Source organism: Bactrocera dorsalis, chromosome 3 (assembly GCF_023373825.1).
Source record: "Bactrocera dorsalis isolate Fly_Bdor chromosome 3, ASM2337382v1, whole genome shotgun sequence".
Lineage (NCBI taxonomy): Eukaryota > Metazoa > Arthropoda > Insecta > Diptera > Tephritidae > Bactrocera > Bactrocera dorsalis.
In genome coordinates this window covers 11,279,854-11,298,736 of record NC_064305.1, presented here as the reverse complement: position 1 = coordinate 11,298,736, position 18,883 = coordinate 11,279,854, and the positions used below count along the sequence as shown (strand labels likewise).

General features: G+C 41.7%; 2 protein-coding genes across 3 annotated transcripts; both read left to right on the top strand.

Moving 5' to 3' along the window:
• The first annotated feature begins 7,103 nt into the window (after positions 1–7,103).
• Positions 7,104–8,016, top strand: LOC105226676 (vitamin K epoxide reductase complex subunit 1). Its single transcript, XM_011205678.4, has 3 exons — positions 7,104–7,471; positions 7,532–7,629; positions 7,715–8,016. The coding sequence occupies exons 1-3, from the start codon at positions 7,311–7,313 to the stop codon at positions 7,957–7,959; spliced, it is 504 nt and encodes a 167-aa protein (XP_011203980.2). The 5' UTR covers positions 7,104–7,310; the 3' UTR covers positions 7,960–8,016.
• A 6,352-nt stretch (positions 8,017–14,368) lies between these two features.
• LOC105226675 (pro-resilin) lies at positions 14,369–18,882 on the top strand. Of its 2 annotated transcripts, XM_011205676.4 has the most exons (3): positions 14,369–16,747; positions 17,159–17,293; positions 17,740–18,882. In XM_011205676.4, the coding sequence occupies exons 1-3, from the start codon at positions 15,875–15,877 to the stop codon at positions 18,343–18,345; spliced, it is 1,614 nt and encodes a 537-aa protein (XP_011203978.2). In that variant the 5' UTR covers positions 14,369–15,874; the 3' UTR covers positions 18,346–18,882. The 2 variants fall into 2 exon arrangements, with proteins under 2 accessions (XP_011203978.2, XP_011203979.2); XM_011205677.4 differs by lacking the exon at positions 17,159–17,293.
• Position 18,883: the final 1 nt, after the last annotated feature.

The window sequence follows — 18,883 nt, the reverse complement described above, 5'->3', positions numbered from 1 at the left end:
CGGCGGCGAAGCGGGAGTAAGGTAAGCGGCCAGGCTGATAGGCGACGGGATGATAGGCTGCGGGAGGCGGTGGGATGTGAGGCAGCGAGCTTACAGGCGGCGGGTGGCAAGTCAACTGGTAAAATGGAGCGAGTCTGTCAGTCAGTGTGCTAGCGCAACATGATTTTCATGGCAGCGACTTTATAGCCGCATTGCCGCGCATTCGTAAGCTAATCGGCCACTTTTTGGAAAGCAGATCACCACTGAAACACACTCACACAGACGCATAGACATGATTTTACATGAAGATATGTAAAATTTCATTTAATTCATTTTAATTGTGTTGCTCTCTTTAATTTTTTTCGCAATTAAATTTGCTTAGGCACACGAAAAATGCAATTGCAGAGATACATGCATAAATATTACATATGTACATATACATATACATACATATTTGTGCATATAAAATTCGTGATGTAATAAATTAAAAGGCATTTTGGTTCATTATGGCGCAACAAATCAGCGACAATCACCTTTTAGCCAGCAACTTTGACTTAAATATGCCACAAAATGTTGCATGCTTGTAAGTGCTTACTGTTATAACACATTTCATGCATGAATTAATCCAATAAGTCACCATTCCAACGGCCTCCACGACTTCTTCAGCGGGAACGAATTCAATGAACCCAATTTTCGCGTAACTTTTCCACTAAATAAAGGCGTATGACATGAGTAGCATGTACAATATCGGCTTCTAAAGCTTGAAGAGAGTGTGTTGTAATGCTAAAGACCAATTACTTCGAATAGCTTCAAGCAGTAGTCTAATGGTGTTAAATCACAACTTCTTAGAGGCCATTCAATGTCACAATTTCTTAAAATACTCGAATCTCCAAACTTTTCTCGCAAAAATTCGGTCGGTTGCACGTGCTGTGCGGCAAGTAGCCCCGTCTTGTTGGAACCAGATGTTGTCAAGATCAACCTTTTCCAAATGCGGCCTTAAAAAGCTGGTTATCTTCGATCGATCTTAATTGACAGTAATGGTATCATCAGCTTCATTTCGAAAGAAGTACGGACCGATGATTCCACCAGACCAAAAACCACACCAAACTGTCAATTTAGGTGAATGTAATGGTTGTTCATGAATAATTTGTGGATTTTCTTCGTATAAGAATCGACAGTTTTGTTTATTTACCACACCAATCAGATGAAAGTGAGTCTCTTCAAAAAGGATGGTTTTCTTAAAAAATCGTTATTGTCTTCAAGTTGTTTCAAGGCAAAATCAACAAATTCAAGAGGTTTACGGTGGCACAATAGCTTCAGTTTTTGAGTGAGAACAATTTTATACAAATGCAAGCCCAAATCCTTTCTCAAAATCCGTTAGGTTGTAGTTGGAGACAGTCCCAATTCTTGAGAACGTCTTCGAGTCGACGAATTGCGGTTGTTGTTGTTGTTGATAAGTTGTCATCGACGTCATCCGATTGCAGGCCCAGGTACATGCTGTTTCGACGGGATCGGACCATAGGAAGAGAGCGTCAGATGTGTAGGGTTAGCTGGGCAATCAAAGAGGTGGTTTGGAGATGGACAAGGGTCACTCTCTGGATCTTGTGGCAACTCGAGCTCGTCGCCTACAAAGACATCAGAAAAGTCTTAATTAGTTCCATAACATCGCTGAAATATTGTCCTAAATGCTCACGTTGATTCGAGTAATAGTTTCGAAGATAAAGCCTCAAAAACATACGCGTTCGAAATCAGTTGGTATTCTTTTCTAGATATTTGAAAGTTTTTTCGACTTTGAGTCCATTTCGTCACAGGAGTGAAGAGATGTAACGCTTTTAAAAGAGACTTTTCACCAAACCATTACAGCAACTGTATGGTGACCACGTTGATCCCTTGGTATAACATTTTTTGCATTTTCTAAAAGTTTTAAGTAGATTTTGTCGATTTCCTTATTAAAAACTTATTCAACAATGAAAATTTTTGATCGAAAAAAGGATACTTTCATGACTGTTGACCCCGTGCCATTTGAAAAAGCCGCTTGTAGCTGTTGAGCTTGATTTACAACAAGCGAGTTGTCAGCAGGTGAACAGTTGACCGACGGTAGGCTTTTATGCGGAGGTCATTTCGAATATATCTTGACATTGACATCAAATATCCATTACACTAGACATATTTTTCTGTTTGAGGAATTTCTGTAAATGTGTTCGCTGACAGTTTTTATGGCAAAATTGGTTCGAACCACGCCGGTCGATAGGACAGTTTTCGCCTTCTTTCGAACGGATACAAATATGAATTCCACCGTTTCGACTGTTTCTTGGCTTCTGGTGTGTGTTCTAGTGGATCCATGTTTCGCCGACAGTTACGAGACGATGATTGCTTAAACAATGTCCATTAATGCTGAAGGAGTCTCTCTCTTTGACAGTACTCACCGGTAATAATTCGAGATCCATTCTATCATTCAAGTCAATTAGTCAAGTTTACAGATTCGTAGGATTGTAAAACATAAAACATACTTTGGAATAATCCGATTTCAATCTTAAGTTTTATACCGTCTATAAGGTGTTTCCGTAGCGATCGTCCAATTACAACGATAATTTGAGAAGTGCCAGAAGTAAAGATCGCCAAATTTAAGTACTTCAACTTATTTTTCTTTTCTAAATGCAATCGCTGCACTTATCCCGCTGCCAAATAAGAAAACTGTCCAATTTCTTATGCAGTTATGACCCACGTGGTATATTACAACTATTAACCCAATATTTGACAATCAATCGCTTAATAATTTCAGTGCGCGATTTTCATTCCAAACATAAAATTCAAATCAGCGACTAATATTGCTATTTTTCTTTAGTCAGCGTACACGCCGGCTTCCACAGGCGTTCCCAACAAAATTATCAATTCGATTTGCCTGGAAATTTGACAGTTGCCGTCAACGACAATATGCTACGCTAGCAAATTTTGTGTGCCATGGCGGCGCCGACGGGCGGTGCGACTAAATATTTAATCAATCAGCTTCTTATAAGTCTTATTTATTGTTGACTTTATGGTGGTCAGGTTGTAGTGAACTCAAAACATTGTATACTCATTTTATTTAATAGAAACTCAATACGTATGTTTTATATATATATAAAATTGCCAGATCCGAACTATAAGGAAGATGCATAATAAACCGAATTAAGAACGGCCAAAGCCAGGAAATGCATATCAACACCACATATACACAGAACTTCGAAGCCGAAGGTGTGGAACTATAGTATACTTAGTATTATATCTGTAAACAGAAGATCAAAGGAGGCCTTTCGACGCCTTCAACGCTGTCTGGAGCTCCCGGATCACTACGCGGTTTACCAAAATATTAAGTTCTATTAAGTTTGGACTTCTATATGGTTGCGAAGCATAGATACTCCTTTGGTCGCGCACAAATCAAGCATCCTTTAAAAAGAAATTCTCAAAAAAAATGGACACAATCAACCAAAAAGCTGTTGACTGGATTCCACAAAACAGCTGACGGCTGATCAAAACTTTAGAACATTTCTATGAAAATTGCATACATCCTTACTTAAAAAGCTGATAACTCGAGAAATACTAATGATAGCGACTTTGACCTCGGATCTTTTTTATAGCAAATAAAATTTCCTACAAATTTGTCATGTAAATTTTTTTTATAGCTCCTGTCATTTACGAGATATATACAAAAAAATGCGAAATTCTTGGAAAAATCGGGTTTAAAGCCCCGTACTACCTCGCCGGTGTGAGCTACGACTTTGTTACACTAGGAACTTTTGTAGAGTGAACAATTCTGAGAAATACGCGTCTAAAGTCAAAGCCTCTGATCTGTAAGAATTTAAAGATAAAAACTCACGATTGTAGTGTATTTTCTATGGAAAATTTTTACTGGCCTTGGTCCAGTGCTTAATGTTAATATTAAGAGCTAACATTAACATTTTTTTTTGGGTATTTCCAAGGAAATTACGTGACGGGATTGAAAAAAATCAATAGTTCAATAAAAAATAACACCCTAATAAACACATTTCAAGCATAGTCCAACCGTCAGTCAACCTTGAAAGTCAGCCACGTAACTGTTACAGTTTGTGCTTGTAGCTCTAACTGGGTCTATTTGTAACATACTTCACATATGCCGTTACAGTTAACTAGACACATGTCTTAACACAAATTTACGGATTCTTTCCTGTTCTCATAGCTCATTCTTCATAGCTACTGCCTACAACCAACCTCTTTATATACTCATTTATTGCACTACAACAACATGCGAGCAGATTTGTTGTGTCTTTAATTACATGTATTTAAATTTATTAACTTAGAAAGTTAACTTAAATGTGGCAATCATAGTCGCTATGCTAAAGTAACGGCCAACCGTTAGCAGTTGTTATGAAGGCTACAGTTTCAACGCGAGCAATGCAACGCCACAAGCGTGTTTATGTTGCAGCCATTGGCGGCAGCCACGTGCAACATGCGGATCTGCATTGCGGCGGGGTTAGAGCGTAGCGTTTTGCCTTAATGCTGTTTGTTTTAGTCAAAATTTAATTTTCATGCTATTTCCAGCGATTTTGCTGCCTCAGGTTTGGCGTTTGGCTGAATTTTTATACCCTGAACAGGGTGTGTTAAGTTCTCTTGTAGCAGCCAGAAGGAATCGTTGGAATACGAAGAATATAGTATATAGAAAGAAGGAGTCATGTGTAGAAGTTCACACAAGTGAGGAAAGTTCTCTGATCGCCATGCACTTGGGAGTGGCCAGAAGATAATCTTTTGCATATGGCTCAAGCAGCCCACACTTCCGGTCTTAGACAAAGTATCCTCTGGATAGCCAAAGAACATCCGTTTAAAGTCGTGCCATTCTTACACAGGGTTGTGCGCTGGGTTTGGCACCCGCCACGTATAAAACGCCCGTAATAAAAACTATTCAACAGCCTCGGACGAGATCCCTCTCTTTTGATGACGGCTATAATCGCGTAAATGGTTTCTACGCCAATAATGAATATATGTAGACACCGCGGTTATAGTCAGCGCGCCAACCGTTTCTTCTGTTCTCTCCAACGGAGTGGAGGTCTTCCTCTTTCTCTTTCTCTGCTTCCACCGGCAGGTACTGAATTAAAAACCTGGACCTGGCTGGAGTGTTCTCTACCATCTGGACAACATGATATAGCCAGCGCAGCCGCTGTCTCTTTTTTAGTCTTGTCTCGTACAGCTCATCATTCCATCGACTGCGGTACTCGCCGTTGCCAATGTACGAGGGACGTGAACTATAAAACTTCCGCAAAACCTTTCTCTTCAACACTTCCAAGGCCGACTCAGATCAGATGAAGCCATTGTCCATGTCTCCTCATCATATAGTAGGATCGGAATGATGAGGGGCTTGTAGAGTTTGGTATTTGTTCGTCGAGAGATGACTTTACTTTTCAATTGCCTACTCAATCCCAAGTAGCACCTGTTGGCAAAAAAGATTCTACATTGGATTTCAAGGCTGAAATATGGTATTGGATGTTCGTCTGTCTGTATTAACTGGAACTAGTCTCTCAGTTTTTAATATATCGATCTGAAATTTTGCCCATATGCTTTTCATACCAAGGAGCTGTTCATTCGCCGGAACCGCCGATATCGGACAACTATAGCATATAGCTGTCATACAAACTGAACGATCGGTAGGAAGTGCTTGCCTGGAAACCTTTTCAGTTGACGAGATATATTGACAAAATGGATTATTTGCCAAGTCATCGCTACAATCTCTAGACACTTCTTCCAGATCGGTTCACTATATCATATATGTAGCTGCTCTAAAAGCTGACTGATCAAAATAAAGTTCTTGTATGTAAACTTCGTTATTTGTAAAGGGTATTCTAGCTTCCGTGCAGCTGAAGTAAACGTTTCTTTTTTTTTTTGTTTCTAGCTTCTAGCGAGATCTCGAGCATTTTCCGTTTCTGCACGCGTCATGATTTATTTTGCATTTACTTTGAGGCGGCACGTTCTCGACTAGGATGTACACATACATATAGATATATTATATTTTTCTGTGGCAAGTACTGCATAACGGCATTATACAGTTGTATGTAACTAAATTCATATTTTTGACTACCCAACTGTCTGTCCGTCCATTTGCTGCATGAAGAATTGCCCAACGTCATGTGGCAATAGTTTGAAATAATTAAGTTATACGACTGCCAGCCGTTACACTAGCTCCTAGCTGCTCTTCCACCGCTTTTCCGTTGACTATTTTAAGTTGTGCTGACTTTGCGCCGGCGTCGCGTTGCTTGCGGATTCATCACTTTGCGCGTCACGCGTTTTATCATGGTCGCAACAGTCACTCACTAAACAAATATTGTAACAACAACAAAAAATAAACTGGAGTGATGATTTATTATTTGAAATGAAGTTATGTTTACGCGGTTAAGGTTCCATACCGTTAGGTGTTCTTGCGTTGATAGTAATTGTACAAGGTAAACAGAACTTGAACAGATAGAGAGAGAGAGAGTTTAGTGCCAATTTTGGAGAAAGTCATTATATTGAACTATTTTTTCGGGGCAGGATAAGACTTCGTTCTAAAAAACTACTAAAAGGCTTCATAATTCTTGACCCAGTATTGCTCGAGCACGTGTCAAAGATGGACACCGGCAAAGAGAATTATTGTGTAGTCGATTTCTGCGAATTGCTGCTGAATCGCAGTAAAATTAGAAATAGTTACTGTGCTAAATTGAGTAATCGAACCAGTTCGAGTATAGTTTGATTCTCTGAAAACTCTTCTATAATCTTCTTCACTTCAGAGAAAGTATTCCTTACATACGTACAAGTAGCCAAGTACTTATTTTTCCAATGCACCCTGTATACTCGTATCATGGGCGCTTGTGCTCAACCATAACCTTATTTGCATAAATTTCTTTCTTCCACCTGTTGCTTGCCACTTTAAGCTGTCAAAACAACTAAACATCAACTTCTCAATAAACAAAAACAACTGCAAAGCAAACGTGGAACAGGACCGATTATTTAGGCGCATGCGCCTCAGAGTGCCCAGCTAAACGGTAAATATTTTAGATAACATTATTACCCAAAGCAAACAGCAGAGAATCCGTCAGTTACACGCTGGTCACTCTCGCGACTTCACGCTCTCTCTACCCAAGCGCGTTGAAGGACCAAAGTTCGTCGACAATCACAATCATTTGCGATAATTTGCAAAGAAATTTCATTTGCGACCGTCAGCAGCGCTCTCAAATGCTTGGCAAACGCTGAGGAACGCAGTTCGGAGACGTTAAATAAAACTTAAAAGTATTAAGTAATAATTTGTTCGTGAAATTAAAAGCCGGTTCACAAATTTTTTAATAAATAAAATGAGTAAATCACTTTTGCGCTTTCGTGGTTGGTGTCTAGTGGGTCTGCTGTTGTCCGTCTACGCCACATATGTAGAGCTGAGAGCGGAAAAGGATGCTGACTACGTGGCAATGTGCGATTTGAGTCCCAAAATCAGTTGCACCGCAGTCTTTACATCAAAGTGAGTTAAAATAGTTAATTCTTTCTACTTCTTAATTTGAAAATTTACTTTACTCATCAGCTACGGCAAAGGATTTGGTCTCACACAACACTTTACCAGCTGGAGCCCACCGAATGGTGTGCTCGGCATTGGCTTCTATATGCTGCTGCTGTTAATGGGTAAGCTTACTATTGTAGGCACAAATCATGAAGCAAAATTCGTTCCATAAAATTTTAAACATTTCTTCTCTGCTCTGCCACGCAGCACCACCACGACACCGGCCTCTCGCCTGGCTGCAGCTAATACTCTGCTTTGCTTCCAATTTACTCTCTGTTTACTTGGCGTATTTGTTGTATTTCGTGCTGGAAGATTTATGTGTGGTTTGTGTGTCGATTTATGTCGTCAACTTCTTCTGCTTGTGGGAGTCGTGGCAAATCTACAAGCTACTTTGGCCCAGCGACGCGAAAGTGTTTTCGAAAGCGCAAAATGGCTTTGATAAAAATAAATAAAATAATACTCAATTGCATTAAATTAAAATTATTAAATATTGCTGTTCATCATTTCCGATTCCTTACGTTTACAGTTATGTTAGAATATACATTTTTTAATACCTCATCTACAAATTTCACTTAGAAGCAAGGGTTTGCAGTTAAAGTGCTCTGATTTTGTCTAAAAATATATTGAATAAATTAAATTACATGAATGATTTTCTTGTTGTAGTGGGAGAAACAATACTCCAAATAATTTTGATGCACTTTGTCAAGTTGATAGCTCATGATCATTTAAGCTTACGATTTCACTCCCATTATACAATATAAACCAGAATGTCAAAACCCATTATAGCCTTAACAGGAATGCTTAGGTAGAACCCAATTTTCAGTACTCCTTTTCATGAATCTGCTAGAATTTCCATGAATAACTGGTCACAGTGTCCTCCACTTGTTAAAACTGAAAGCAGTTTGGTTTTTGTATTATTATATTGGAACTGACAACAATGAACTGAAGCTACATAATTTTCTTATAAAAAAGTGTTGCTCTTCTAACTCTACTTATGAAAATCTGCATAGCCAGTCTTTTGCATTTACACCATTGGTTTGTTCGGTTCGCCACTCTGAAAGATCTGCTGAGTGGAAAACAGTTTTTTGAAAAATCGTCCAGCCCCAAGGGTTGCTTCAAGGGATGGCCTCTAGAACACCTCAGGTTTTGGAACGCTAGCAAATTAGAGCATACCAAAAAATGTCTCTGGCTTCGGCTGCAATGTGCCTGAAGTGAGAGAGAAGTTCGCGTATGTACAGCTCGTCATGCTGATAATCAACGTATATACATATGTATATATACTGCAAACATCGTGCCAAACTTAATATCCCTGTTCAGGGTGTAAAAAACAAGAGATTAGACGCTGAATAGTCGAGTTTAAGGGGAGCGCATCTTGAAGCGTATCTTGGAAGGACCTGATAGTCTGAAGACGATTCCGCAAGGCTTTCTGATTTTCATAATTACAAACTTATCATCGCCTTTCTTACACTGGTCGAAAAACGGGTTTGACAACAACTCTTGCTTGGTTCGTAGGTAAATAGTTTTCTCATAGCGATCCCCCACCAGAAGCCCTCAAGAGCTCTTCTTCTTCTTTACAAGCGTAGACAGCGCTAAAGCGATTATGTCACAGCGCGCCAGTCAATTGGCGCCAATTCGCGATACCAAGTGCAGCCAAGTCTTTCTCCACCTCATTTCTCCAACGCAGTGGGGGACTTCCTCTTCCTCTGCTTCTACTACCGACGTGTACTGAATCAATACTTTCAGAACTGGAGTTTTCTCTTCCAATCGGACTACATGACTTAGCCATGGCTACGTCTTTTGATACGCTGAACTATGTCAATGTCGACGTGTATCTCGTAAAGTTCATCGTATTATCGTCGGCGGTATTCGCCATTGCCAAAACGCAAAGAGCCATAAATCTTCCGCAAAACTTTCTCTCGAACGCCGACTCATCAGATGATGTCATTATCCATGCCTCCTCACCATATAGCAGAACGGGAATGATGAGGGACTTGTTGTGTTTTGAGAACTTTACTCCTCATTTGCCTACTTAGTCCAAAGCACCTGTTGACAAGAGGGCTGTTGAAAAGTTCCAAGAAGGTCCGACGTATTCGAGCTAAATTTTTTTTTCGCGATGAGACCCATTTCTGGTTCAATGGGTATGTAAACAAGCAGAATTCCCACATTTGGAATGAAGTGCAACCTGATGAGATTCAAAAGCTACCATTTCATCCAGGAAAAACCACTGTTTGGTGTGGTTTGTGAGCCGGTGGAATTATTGATCCATATTTCTTCCAAGGTTATGCTGATGAGAACGTAACCGTCAAGGGCGACCGTTATCGCGCTTTGGTAACCGACTCTTTGTTGCCTGAAATTGAAGCTCGTCACTTCCCACACATCGCAACAATCAATGGATGATGGCGTCGATGAGCAGATAATTTCATGTTTTGGGCCGGTCGGTTGATCACCAAGATATTGTGATATCACACCGTTAGACCTTTTCTTGTGGAGATATGTAACAACGCGAAGATTAAAATTTATTACGAAATGCGTTTGGTATTTATTGTATTTACTCAATTATCAGTTGAACCATCTTTTCTGGGCCGTCACATCCGTTAACCCACTGACCGCCATTACTTGTCAAATCACAAAATAATAGAAAGTAACGGCACTAAGCCTAACATCTTTGGCGCAACATGCGATATCTTCCGCGCTCTAATATATATATATGTATATATCGGTTGAGACTTCGATATGCTTGCTCGCGCGTACGAACAATAAACTCCGTTTAAGTGAAACATATTAACTTCCATTGTGCACATGACGTTAATCCCTGGTGCTGGCGGAGGGTCAAAATGGCAAAGCCACCGACGAGCGAGTCGATACGCTGCCACCTACCACAACGTGCGACGCAAGCGCGCTCCTTACCAGCCCTCAGCTGACTATACACATACACACTTACGTGGTAAGAGTGTTGACAAATTAACGAAATCGCTAGCGACCTTTTGGCCCCAAGCGAACAATCACTAAAACCCCATTAAAACAAAAAATAAGTAAATAAATTAAATTACTCGAAGAAAAACAATAATACGCGCATGCACACACACTCAAATTTATATCCGTTTAAGTGCGGTGACGAGTGCAACTCGTACACACACCGCTACGTGTATGCCTATGGTGCGGCGAACTGAATTTCGAATCCGCAATCACGCATTCTGGGTACTTACACGCTGGTACCTGGGCACCTATGTACACCCCACTCGGCGGCGCACACGTACAGAGCTGTAAATTGCATGAAAAATATGATGCAATTAATTTTATAGCACGTTTCGTTTTTTTTCTTCGCCTGTGCGCTAAGCATTTGCGCAGACGCGCAGCGGCGGCTGCAGCATGACGGCGGAGGAGGATCTGGCGCTGTGTTCGCCTGGTACTCGAGTTGGTCGTCGTGCGTGCAACAATTTTCATTGTTTATTTTGCGTTTGCCGTTGTTGTTCTTGTTGTTGTGGTTGATGTCGTCAACGCCAAGCACGTGTGTGGTTCTACTATTTTTGCCTTTGTTGTTGTTGTTGTAACTATGTTTTCCAGTTCACTTACCATTCTTGTGCGTTGATATTTTAATCACGCTTCAGCCGAATTGTAAATCTTTTTCGTTATTTGCCGTTCTACGGTAAAGTTAGCCGGCACTTTGCGGGGCGGCAGCAACGATTGCACTAAAAATTAATTGTTTTTATAGTTGTGGAAATTTTACATACCCAAGAAGATAAATTTAGCGCTCGAATCGCGGAACTGTTGGACTTACAGAGGCAAAACTAAACTGTGCTTGTCTTATACCCGAGAAATAGACTAGATAATTCCAAAGAAAAGTAAACAGTATTTCTACGAGCTGTATTAAGAAGTTCGACATATTGCCCTCGTATAAGTTCAAGTCGAAACAACGTAGGCAGTTAGAGTGCTGCCCTCAAAGGCTCTATTAGCGCTGGATGTGTCATTTTGATGCAGCTTAAGAGCTTTATCTTGCTATCCCGCTTCAACGTTGCGCTCAAACCATATGGCTTCCTCAATGAAACTACTTATGTCCGTTATGCTTATTCTGAGCAATCATTCATTCATTGGTGCCTGATGGGTTCCAAGTATTTTGTGTCGGGTGTGTGATAGAGTTGGATATTCACAGAGAAAGTGGAAAACCATTTCTGTATTCTCTTTTAAATTGAAGCTGCGGCAAATATTGTTTTAAGTCAAGACTCCCCAAAAGCCCAGTGCCGCATTATAGTGGCTGTAAAACTGTATATACGAGTATTATTTTTGGATCTACAAAGTACGTCCTTGGTTCTATTCCTGTCCTACCTTAAACCTCTTTTGATCCTTCCTAGCGCTCTTGGTATTAACTACGACTAAGATTCGAATAAAGAGGAACCCAGCTTTACTAACTCATCTGCCTTTTCGTTACCGATAATGTGACCTTCTTCTTCTTTACTGCCGTAGGCACCGCTTATGCGATTATAGCCGAGTTAAAAACAGAGCGCCAGTCGTTTGTTCTCTTCGCTACGTGGCGCCAATTGGATATTCCAAGCGAAGCCAGGTCCTTCTCCACTTGGTCCTTCTAACGGAGTGGAGGTCTTCCTCTTCCTCTTCTTCCTCCGGCGGGTACTGCGTCGAATACTTTCAGAGCTGTAGTTGTAGTTGTCCATTCGGACAACACGACCCAGCCAGCGTAACCAATGTCTTTTAATTCGCTGAACTATGTCAATGTCGTCGTATATCCATGGTCGTCACCAAAAGCGGGGTCACTCATCCGAGGCTTGTTGTTTCTTTTCATTGGTACTGTTTTTTTTTTACGTGATGAGTCCCAAGCCCATCGCACAACCCCGCGGAGGGGATGGTTCGTCTTCTCACTTTAGCTCGCCTTCAAAAGGATGTTCTTAGGCTACCCAGAGGAAACTTGGTCAAAGACCGGAAGTCGTGAGCTGTTTGAGTCATATGTAAAAGAATAGTTTTTGGCCACTCCCAAGTGAATGGCGATCAGAGAACTTTCCTCACTTGCGTGAACTTCTACACATGACACCATCCTCCTTCTTGTGACCGCAAAACCCAAACTATGGACATGTCGGGTTGAAGTGCCTGTGAGCTTAAAGCTTTCCTCTAATTGTTTGCTATACCGGAATCAATCCTTGGCGTCGACAAGGCCAACGATGACGTCTGGCTATTCCCATATAATATACACTGTACTTTCTTTCCTTTCTTTGTCTTTCCGCATTTATTTAAAAGAACTCCCCATCTTCTATTACTTCCATTTCGAAGATGCTGGCTGAGATCAAGATCAGTGGAGTCTACCCTTGGCCCTACCACACAGTCGATTTTGGACCCTCAAAAAGAGAAAGAGATGTCAAGATCAGTGGAATATACCCTTGCCCCTACTCCGTAGTTCATTTTTTGACACTCGGTATAGGTAGATATGTAAGATTTCAATAATCCTTGAGCGCCAGTATAATACTAAAATATTCTTTTTGACATAAACAGAAACCGGAGGTATTTTCTACTATCCCGGGTTAAGAAGGTCATTGTAATGACCTCGAATACATTCTAAAGAAAACAGTAGAAGGTCTGTATTCCATGAATAACAGTATACTACTATAATAATATTATTTTGTCAATGTTTTCAACAAACGAAGTGTTCATGGATTTATAGACGCCCTTTCAAAGGCACTACTACAGTGGTACTGCCGAACATCTCTGGGTTTTGGGAATCGCATGCGAAAATGTGTCTACTCGGCAACGTGGATGAACATAGTAATGATCAAGCCACTACGATAACTTCCTGTTCATAAATATTTAAGTACGTTTTTAAAACATTCCTTGAATGTCTTCTAGAATACTTCTTAACAGTCTGCAGTTTTGAATTTAAACCACCATGGAAGATCACTTCATTAGTAATTGACTTTCACTCTGGGCTTGTTAGAGGTAAATCTCTATTTGAAAAGGTCTTTACGGTCGACGAAACCCACCCTTTCTGTTGTTATTATAAATAAACAGTCTGCCATCTACTGGCTCTAAGTCTATTACAGATAAGTCAGAGACGATATTCCACAACACTGTCTATACGAGTATGTGTTGAAGGGTTTTCTGAAAAATTCAATCACGGGTTTGCCCTTCCAAAAGAAATCACTTATAGAATTGACGAAATTGAGAACGAGTTAATACTAATTTTCATTTGAAAGCACGGAAGTCATGTAAATATGGAAGGCAACTATTTCCAAATCTTACCATAGAGGTCGGTATCCACTTACTGAATGTCAGTTATAGAATGAACCCCGAACCGAGCGCACCAATGCCGTCATTTGATGGCTTAGCGGAGTCAAAATCTTGAACTCCAACACCGACACGACGCTAACATGAGTAAAGGAAGCGGTCAGAAGGCATCTCTTGTACTCTTGTATCGAATTGGCAAGACTACGCTGAAAGCATCTGGGGTTGTTCCCGTGATATGATACACTGGAGTAGGTATCGATACTGAGGCCGCAGAGTCTGTTAAAATTCGGGTCAGGCGCAGGCATCCTAAAAGATGACTACTCCTCTTGGACTTAACAACTGTGCATGGCTTACTGGCCTACCACAGTAACCCAAACTAACCTAACCTGTATTTGATTACCCCGATTTGGGAGATCAAGTCTAACACATCTTTGATCTCACAGCTTCTGAAGCAGATAGATTGATTTTGGATCCAAGCCGCTTCGTTGAGACTTGAGATCCAACCATAGAAGATTTCTGGTATTCCAAAATGCAGTTTTTGTAGTCTTAGTATATTACCTATGTCGGAAATTAGCCATAGAACTAAAAGTATCGACAAAGTCTCTCCAATCTTACTAGAGTAACCCTCAACACATATATATATTAATAACACAAGGTCGATTGCTAGTCACTCATTGTTCTGACAATTTCCTGTGAACCTTAGTATAGCACGATTTTTGCTGTCTCCGCCTGAGAATAATACGATTAGCTTATGCATTTATGCCAACTGGTGACTGGCTAACTTGGAAGTTGACAAAAGTATGAAACACACAAGCGCAAGCACGTGCCGTACGTACTTCTAACATGCATACGTGAAACCGTCACAAACGTAAGAGCATTCAAGAAGTCACCGCACATTGTTCACACATCACAATCACCTCCAAGCAGATAATGATGCAGCCGATGATGAACACAAGTTGGACCGCTTACAGTTTGGCAACACGAGCAGCAACCCATATGGGCGCTAACAATTGCCGCTGGCATTGGTGTAGGACGTCGCAGCAGAAGCTGTCTGTTGTCAAGATGAAGAAGAAGAAGAAGCAGTAGAAAAAGCGCATAGATGCGCGCACGCGCTATCAATCCATTCACTAAACGCGCATGCGCTTTGTTTTTGGCACCCACATGAGCCAAATAGCATCAATTTATAGATTTCTCAAGAGTTTTGTTGCTCTGCGCCTGCTTTAGTTGCTGGCTGTAGCACAGTTACTTACTGTATTTATATTTTATAAAGTAAAAATATATTTTTTTTCGACGCGGCGGCGCAGTTTTGTCGCCTTTGCGCCACATTTTGCACTTATTATGCCACTAGGGGGCGAACAGCGTGCGCTGGTCGCTTACTTTTGATTTCGTTTACTCATCCAAACAAACGATTGGCGTTTGCGCTTTGTAGAGAATCTTAGCGGCTGGCGGCTGTCTTGCAAAGCGAGTGACACGAACGCGAGCCCACAGCTGCTGCTGCAGGAGAACGAAATGAAGATGAACGGCGGCGGCGTCTGCGATTGCCGATCGCGACTAGTACTTGCAACGTTTGTAGGTGAATGACGAGTGGCAGCAACGTCAACGGCTATACACAACTAAAGCAGTCATAGAGGCAGGCAGCCTTTGCAGCATCTCACATCAATTGAAAACAAAAACAATCAGTGCAACCAAATCATAACTTGGCGGTGCTGTGGAAATCCTCTCGCTTTTCGAATGGCTGGCTCTTCTGCTTTATTATATTTACTATTTATATATGAATGTCGGTATATGCATATTTTTGGGGTTTCACTACGGCCGCCTTCAAAAAGAAGTCTTTGCTTTTTGGCATATAAATATGGCAACATTTGGTGCTTGGAAATCAGTCAGAATTTGGGTTTTAATCATTCGATTTGTATTGCGATAGTCAAGTCGGTCGAGTGTTGGCAAAACAAAGCGTCTTGTAGCAAAGCGCAGTAAACGGCAGCGTGTAACAGTGCAACAGGGACACAGCGGCACAGACAGGACTCTTGGTCCTGACCTAAGTAGAACTGGTGTGCGAAATTTTTCGGCGCTAATTTAAGTATTTCACTGATACTCAGCTCAGTTAAGGCATACCAAAAAGAAATCTAAACGTAGTACGTCACAATGTCGAGAATTTGGTGTTTCGTGAGTTTATTGTTGGTGCTGTCAGCGGTGCTGGCGCGGCCCGAGCCGCCTGTGAACTCTTACTTGCCACCCTCAGCCAATGGTAATGGGAATGGTGGTGGACGTCCTTCATCGCAATATGGCGTGCCTGGACTGGGTGGTAACGGTAACGGCAATGGTAACGGCGGTGGACGCCCCTCGAGCACATATGGCGCACCCGGTTTAGGCGGTAATGGTAACGGTAACGGTGGTGGACGTCCTTCGAGCACATATGGCGCACCTGGTTTAGGTGGTAATGGCAACGGTAATGGTAACGGCGGTGGACGTCCCTCGAGCACATATGGCGCACCTGGCTTAGGTGGTAATGGTAACGGCGGTGGACGTCCCTCGAGCACATACGGCGCACCCGGCTTAGGTGGTAATGGCAACGGTAATGGTAACGGCGGTGGACGTCCTTCAAGCACATACGGCGCGCCCGGTTTGGGTGGTGGTAATGGTAACGGAAACGGTAATGGTGGCGGACGTCCATCTAGCACATATGGCGCACCAGGCTTGGGAGGCAATGGTAATGGCAACGGCAACGGCGGTGGACGTCCCTCAAGCACCTATGGCGCGCCAGGTCTTAATGGCAACGGTTTGGGTGGTGGACAAAAACCCTCAGATAGTTATGGTCCTCCAGCTTCTGGTAATGGCAATGGTTATTCGAATGGCGGTAATGGTAATGGCAATGGAGGTGGACGTCCAAGCCAAGAATACTTGCCACCTGGTCGCAATGGTAACGGAAATGGCAAGGGCGGCAGAGGTAATGGAAACGGTGGCGGCGCAAATGGCTACGATTACTCTCAGGGCGGCAGTGATAGCGGCGAGAGCGGCGTAAGTAAAAAGTGCTTTTACATAACTTTAAGCTACTAGAAACGAATAGAACACACAAAGGTTGTTGGTACATGAAAACCACTCCTCGCTAAACACAGTTTACAGTTTCTTGCGGAGAGAAATTGAGTCACACCATGGTTTCTGGTATACCATACACTACAATGCAAGTCTCAAATTAAAAAAAAGTTGTTACACTCGCCTTAAATATCACATTGCCACACTTTGCCGACAGTTTTGCTCGAAAATTCACGCTGCGTGTTCTTTAACGCTTACACATATTCTTACTTGTTTCCTTTCAATGCTACAAAATAACTTTTGGGCAACTCTATTTTGCACTTATTTCTCACACAAAACTTTTGCTTGCCTTATAAATTGTTCAAAACTTGCCTGCTTACCGTTATTATTCTTTAGGAGCCGGCGCAATACGAATTTAGTTACGAAGTAGAAGATGCTCCGAGTGGTTTGTCCTTCGGACATTCAGAGATGCGCGATGGTGACTATACAACGGGACAATACAATGTGTTGTTGCCTGATGGAAGGAAGCAAGTAAGGATATTTTATTACTGACAATATTTTAGAAGCGTGAGGCAGGCTTAAAAGAGTCATTACAGTTAGAAGTGTTCTGTATTAAGAAAGTGTTTTACGGCGTCAGGATGTTTGACGCTGAAAAGTCAGTCGAAAATCTCTAACCGTTTTAGAGTTGAGCTTATGGGACACTGTATGTTGAAAACATACTCTTAGGTGCTCAGCTTTGTATATAAAGAATAGCAGTTGTTAGGGTTTAAGTCATAAATTTATTTGATTATCAAAATCCAACAACTAATTTATGTCGTTTATGTTTCGCCAAACTATTTCTCTCTCTCTCTCTTTCCTCGCTCTCTTTCTCTCTCTCTCTTTCCCTCCCTCCCTTTTCGTCTCTCTCTTTTTCTCTCTCCATCTCTTTCTCTTTTATTTTTCCTCTCAACCTCTCAAATACGCTTACGGCCACATAGATCGTCGACTACGAAGCCGATCAGGGTGGTTATCGTCCACAGATTCGCTACGAAGGTGAAGCTAACACTGACGCCGGTGGTCTCGGTGGACTCGGTGGCGGTGCTGGTGGCGCTAATGGTTATGATTATGAACAGAATGGTAATGGGCTCGGCGGCGGCAATGGTTATTCTAGTGGACAAGATTTAGGCAGCAATGGTTACTCCAGTGGACGTCCCAATGGCAATGGTAACGGTAATGGAAATGGTAACGGTAACGGCTATAGCGGCCGCAACGGTAAAGGACGCAATGGCAACGGTGGCGGACAAGGACTCGGTCGCAATGGCTACTCTGACGGACGTCCAAGTGGACAAGACTTAGGCGATAATGGTTACGCAAGTGGACGTCCCAACGGCAATGGTAATGGCGGTAATGGCAATGGTTACTCGAACGGTAATGGCAATGGCAATGGGGGCGGTCAATACAATGGCAATGGCAATGGCTACTCCGATGGCAGACCGGGCGGTCAAGACAATCTCGACGGACAGGGTTACTCCAGTGGCCGTCCGAATGGTTTTGGTCCCGGTGGTCAAAATGGCGACAATGATGGCAACGGTTATCGATATTAATTAGCTGAGATTGGACAACGATTACGTGACGACCCATAGCGGACAACGAGCCCACGAATAAACGGCGGGCGTGGAAAAATGAAACGCTCCTCATCATGCACATATTACATACTTACAAACACATTACCCATACTCGTATTCAATCATCATAACACTAGACTATTATATACGTAATGTATTTGCATCTTATCTAGTTAGCATTTAGTGCGTGTATATGAAATGCATGTGGCATATAAATAAGAACAGTTAGTAAACTTAAAGTTTTAATGTGAATCTGCTAAACCCTTTAATCCCGAACTTCATAATCTTTGCATAAAGCTTCATCTTCTTCATCCTCATTTGAAAGTAGTCGTTCAACCTGACTGTGTTTAACTTACTACTCATAACTCATTTCATAAAAGTCTATGCTAAGTTGTACTCCTTACCTTCTAAATACTCATGTTTTTGTTTATAAATAATATATACTTATATATATATACAAGCCAACACATGTAAATCTTAGGTTAATATTATAGCAATGAAACGGACAAGCAAATGT

What these genes read in the sequence shown, in the direction of transcription:
- LOC105226675 (XM_011205676.4), top strand. Translation starts at nt 15,875, where the DNA reads ATGTCGAGAATTTGGTGTTTCGTGAGTTTATTGTTGGTGCTGTCAGCG. An exon ending in GTGATAGCGGCGAGAGCGGC is followed by an intron (nt 16,748 to 17,158) that starts GTAAGTAAAAAG and finishes ATTATTCTTTAG; the next exon opens with GAGCCGGCGCAATACGAATT. An exon ending in TGCCTGATGGAAGGAAGCAA is followed by an intron (nt 17,294 to 17,739) that starts GTAAGGATATTT and finishes ACGGCCACATAG; the next exon opens with ATCGTCGACTACGAAGCCGA.
- LOC105226676 (XM_011205678.4), top strand. Translation starts at nt 7,311, where the DNA reads ATGAGTAAATCACTTTTGCGCTTTCGTGGTTGGTGTCTAGTGGGTCTG. An exon ending in ACCGCAGTCTTTACATCAAA is followed by an intron (nt 7,472 to 7,531) that starts GTGAGTTAAAAT and finishes TTTACTCATCAG; the next exon opens with CTACGGCAAAGGATTTGGTC. An exon ending in TATGCTGCTGCTGTTAATGG is followed by an intron (nt 7,630 to 7,714) that starts GTAAGCTTACTA and finishes TCTGCCACGCAG; the next exon opens with CACCACCACGACACCGGCCT.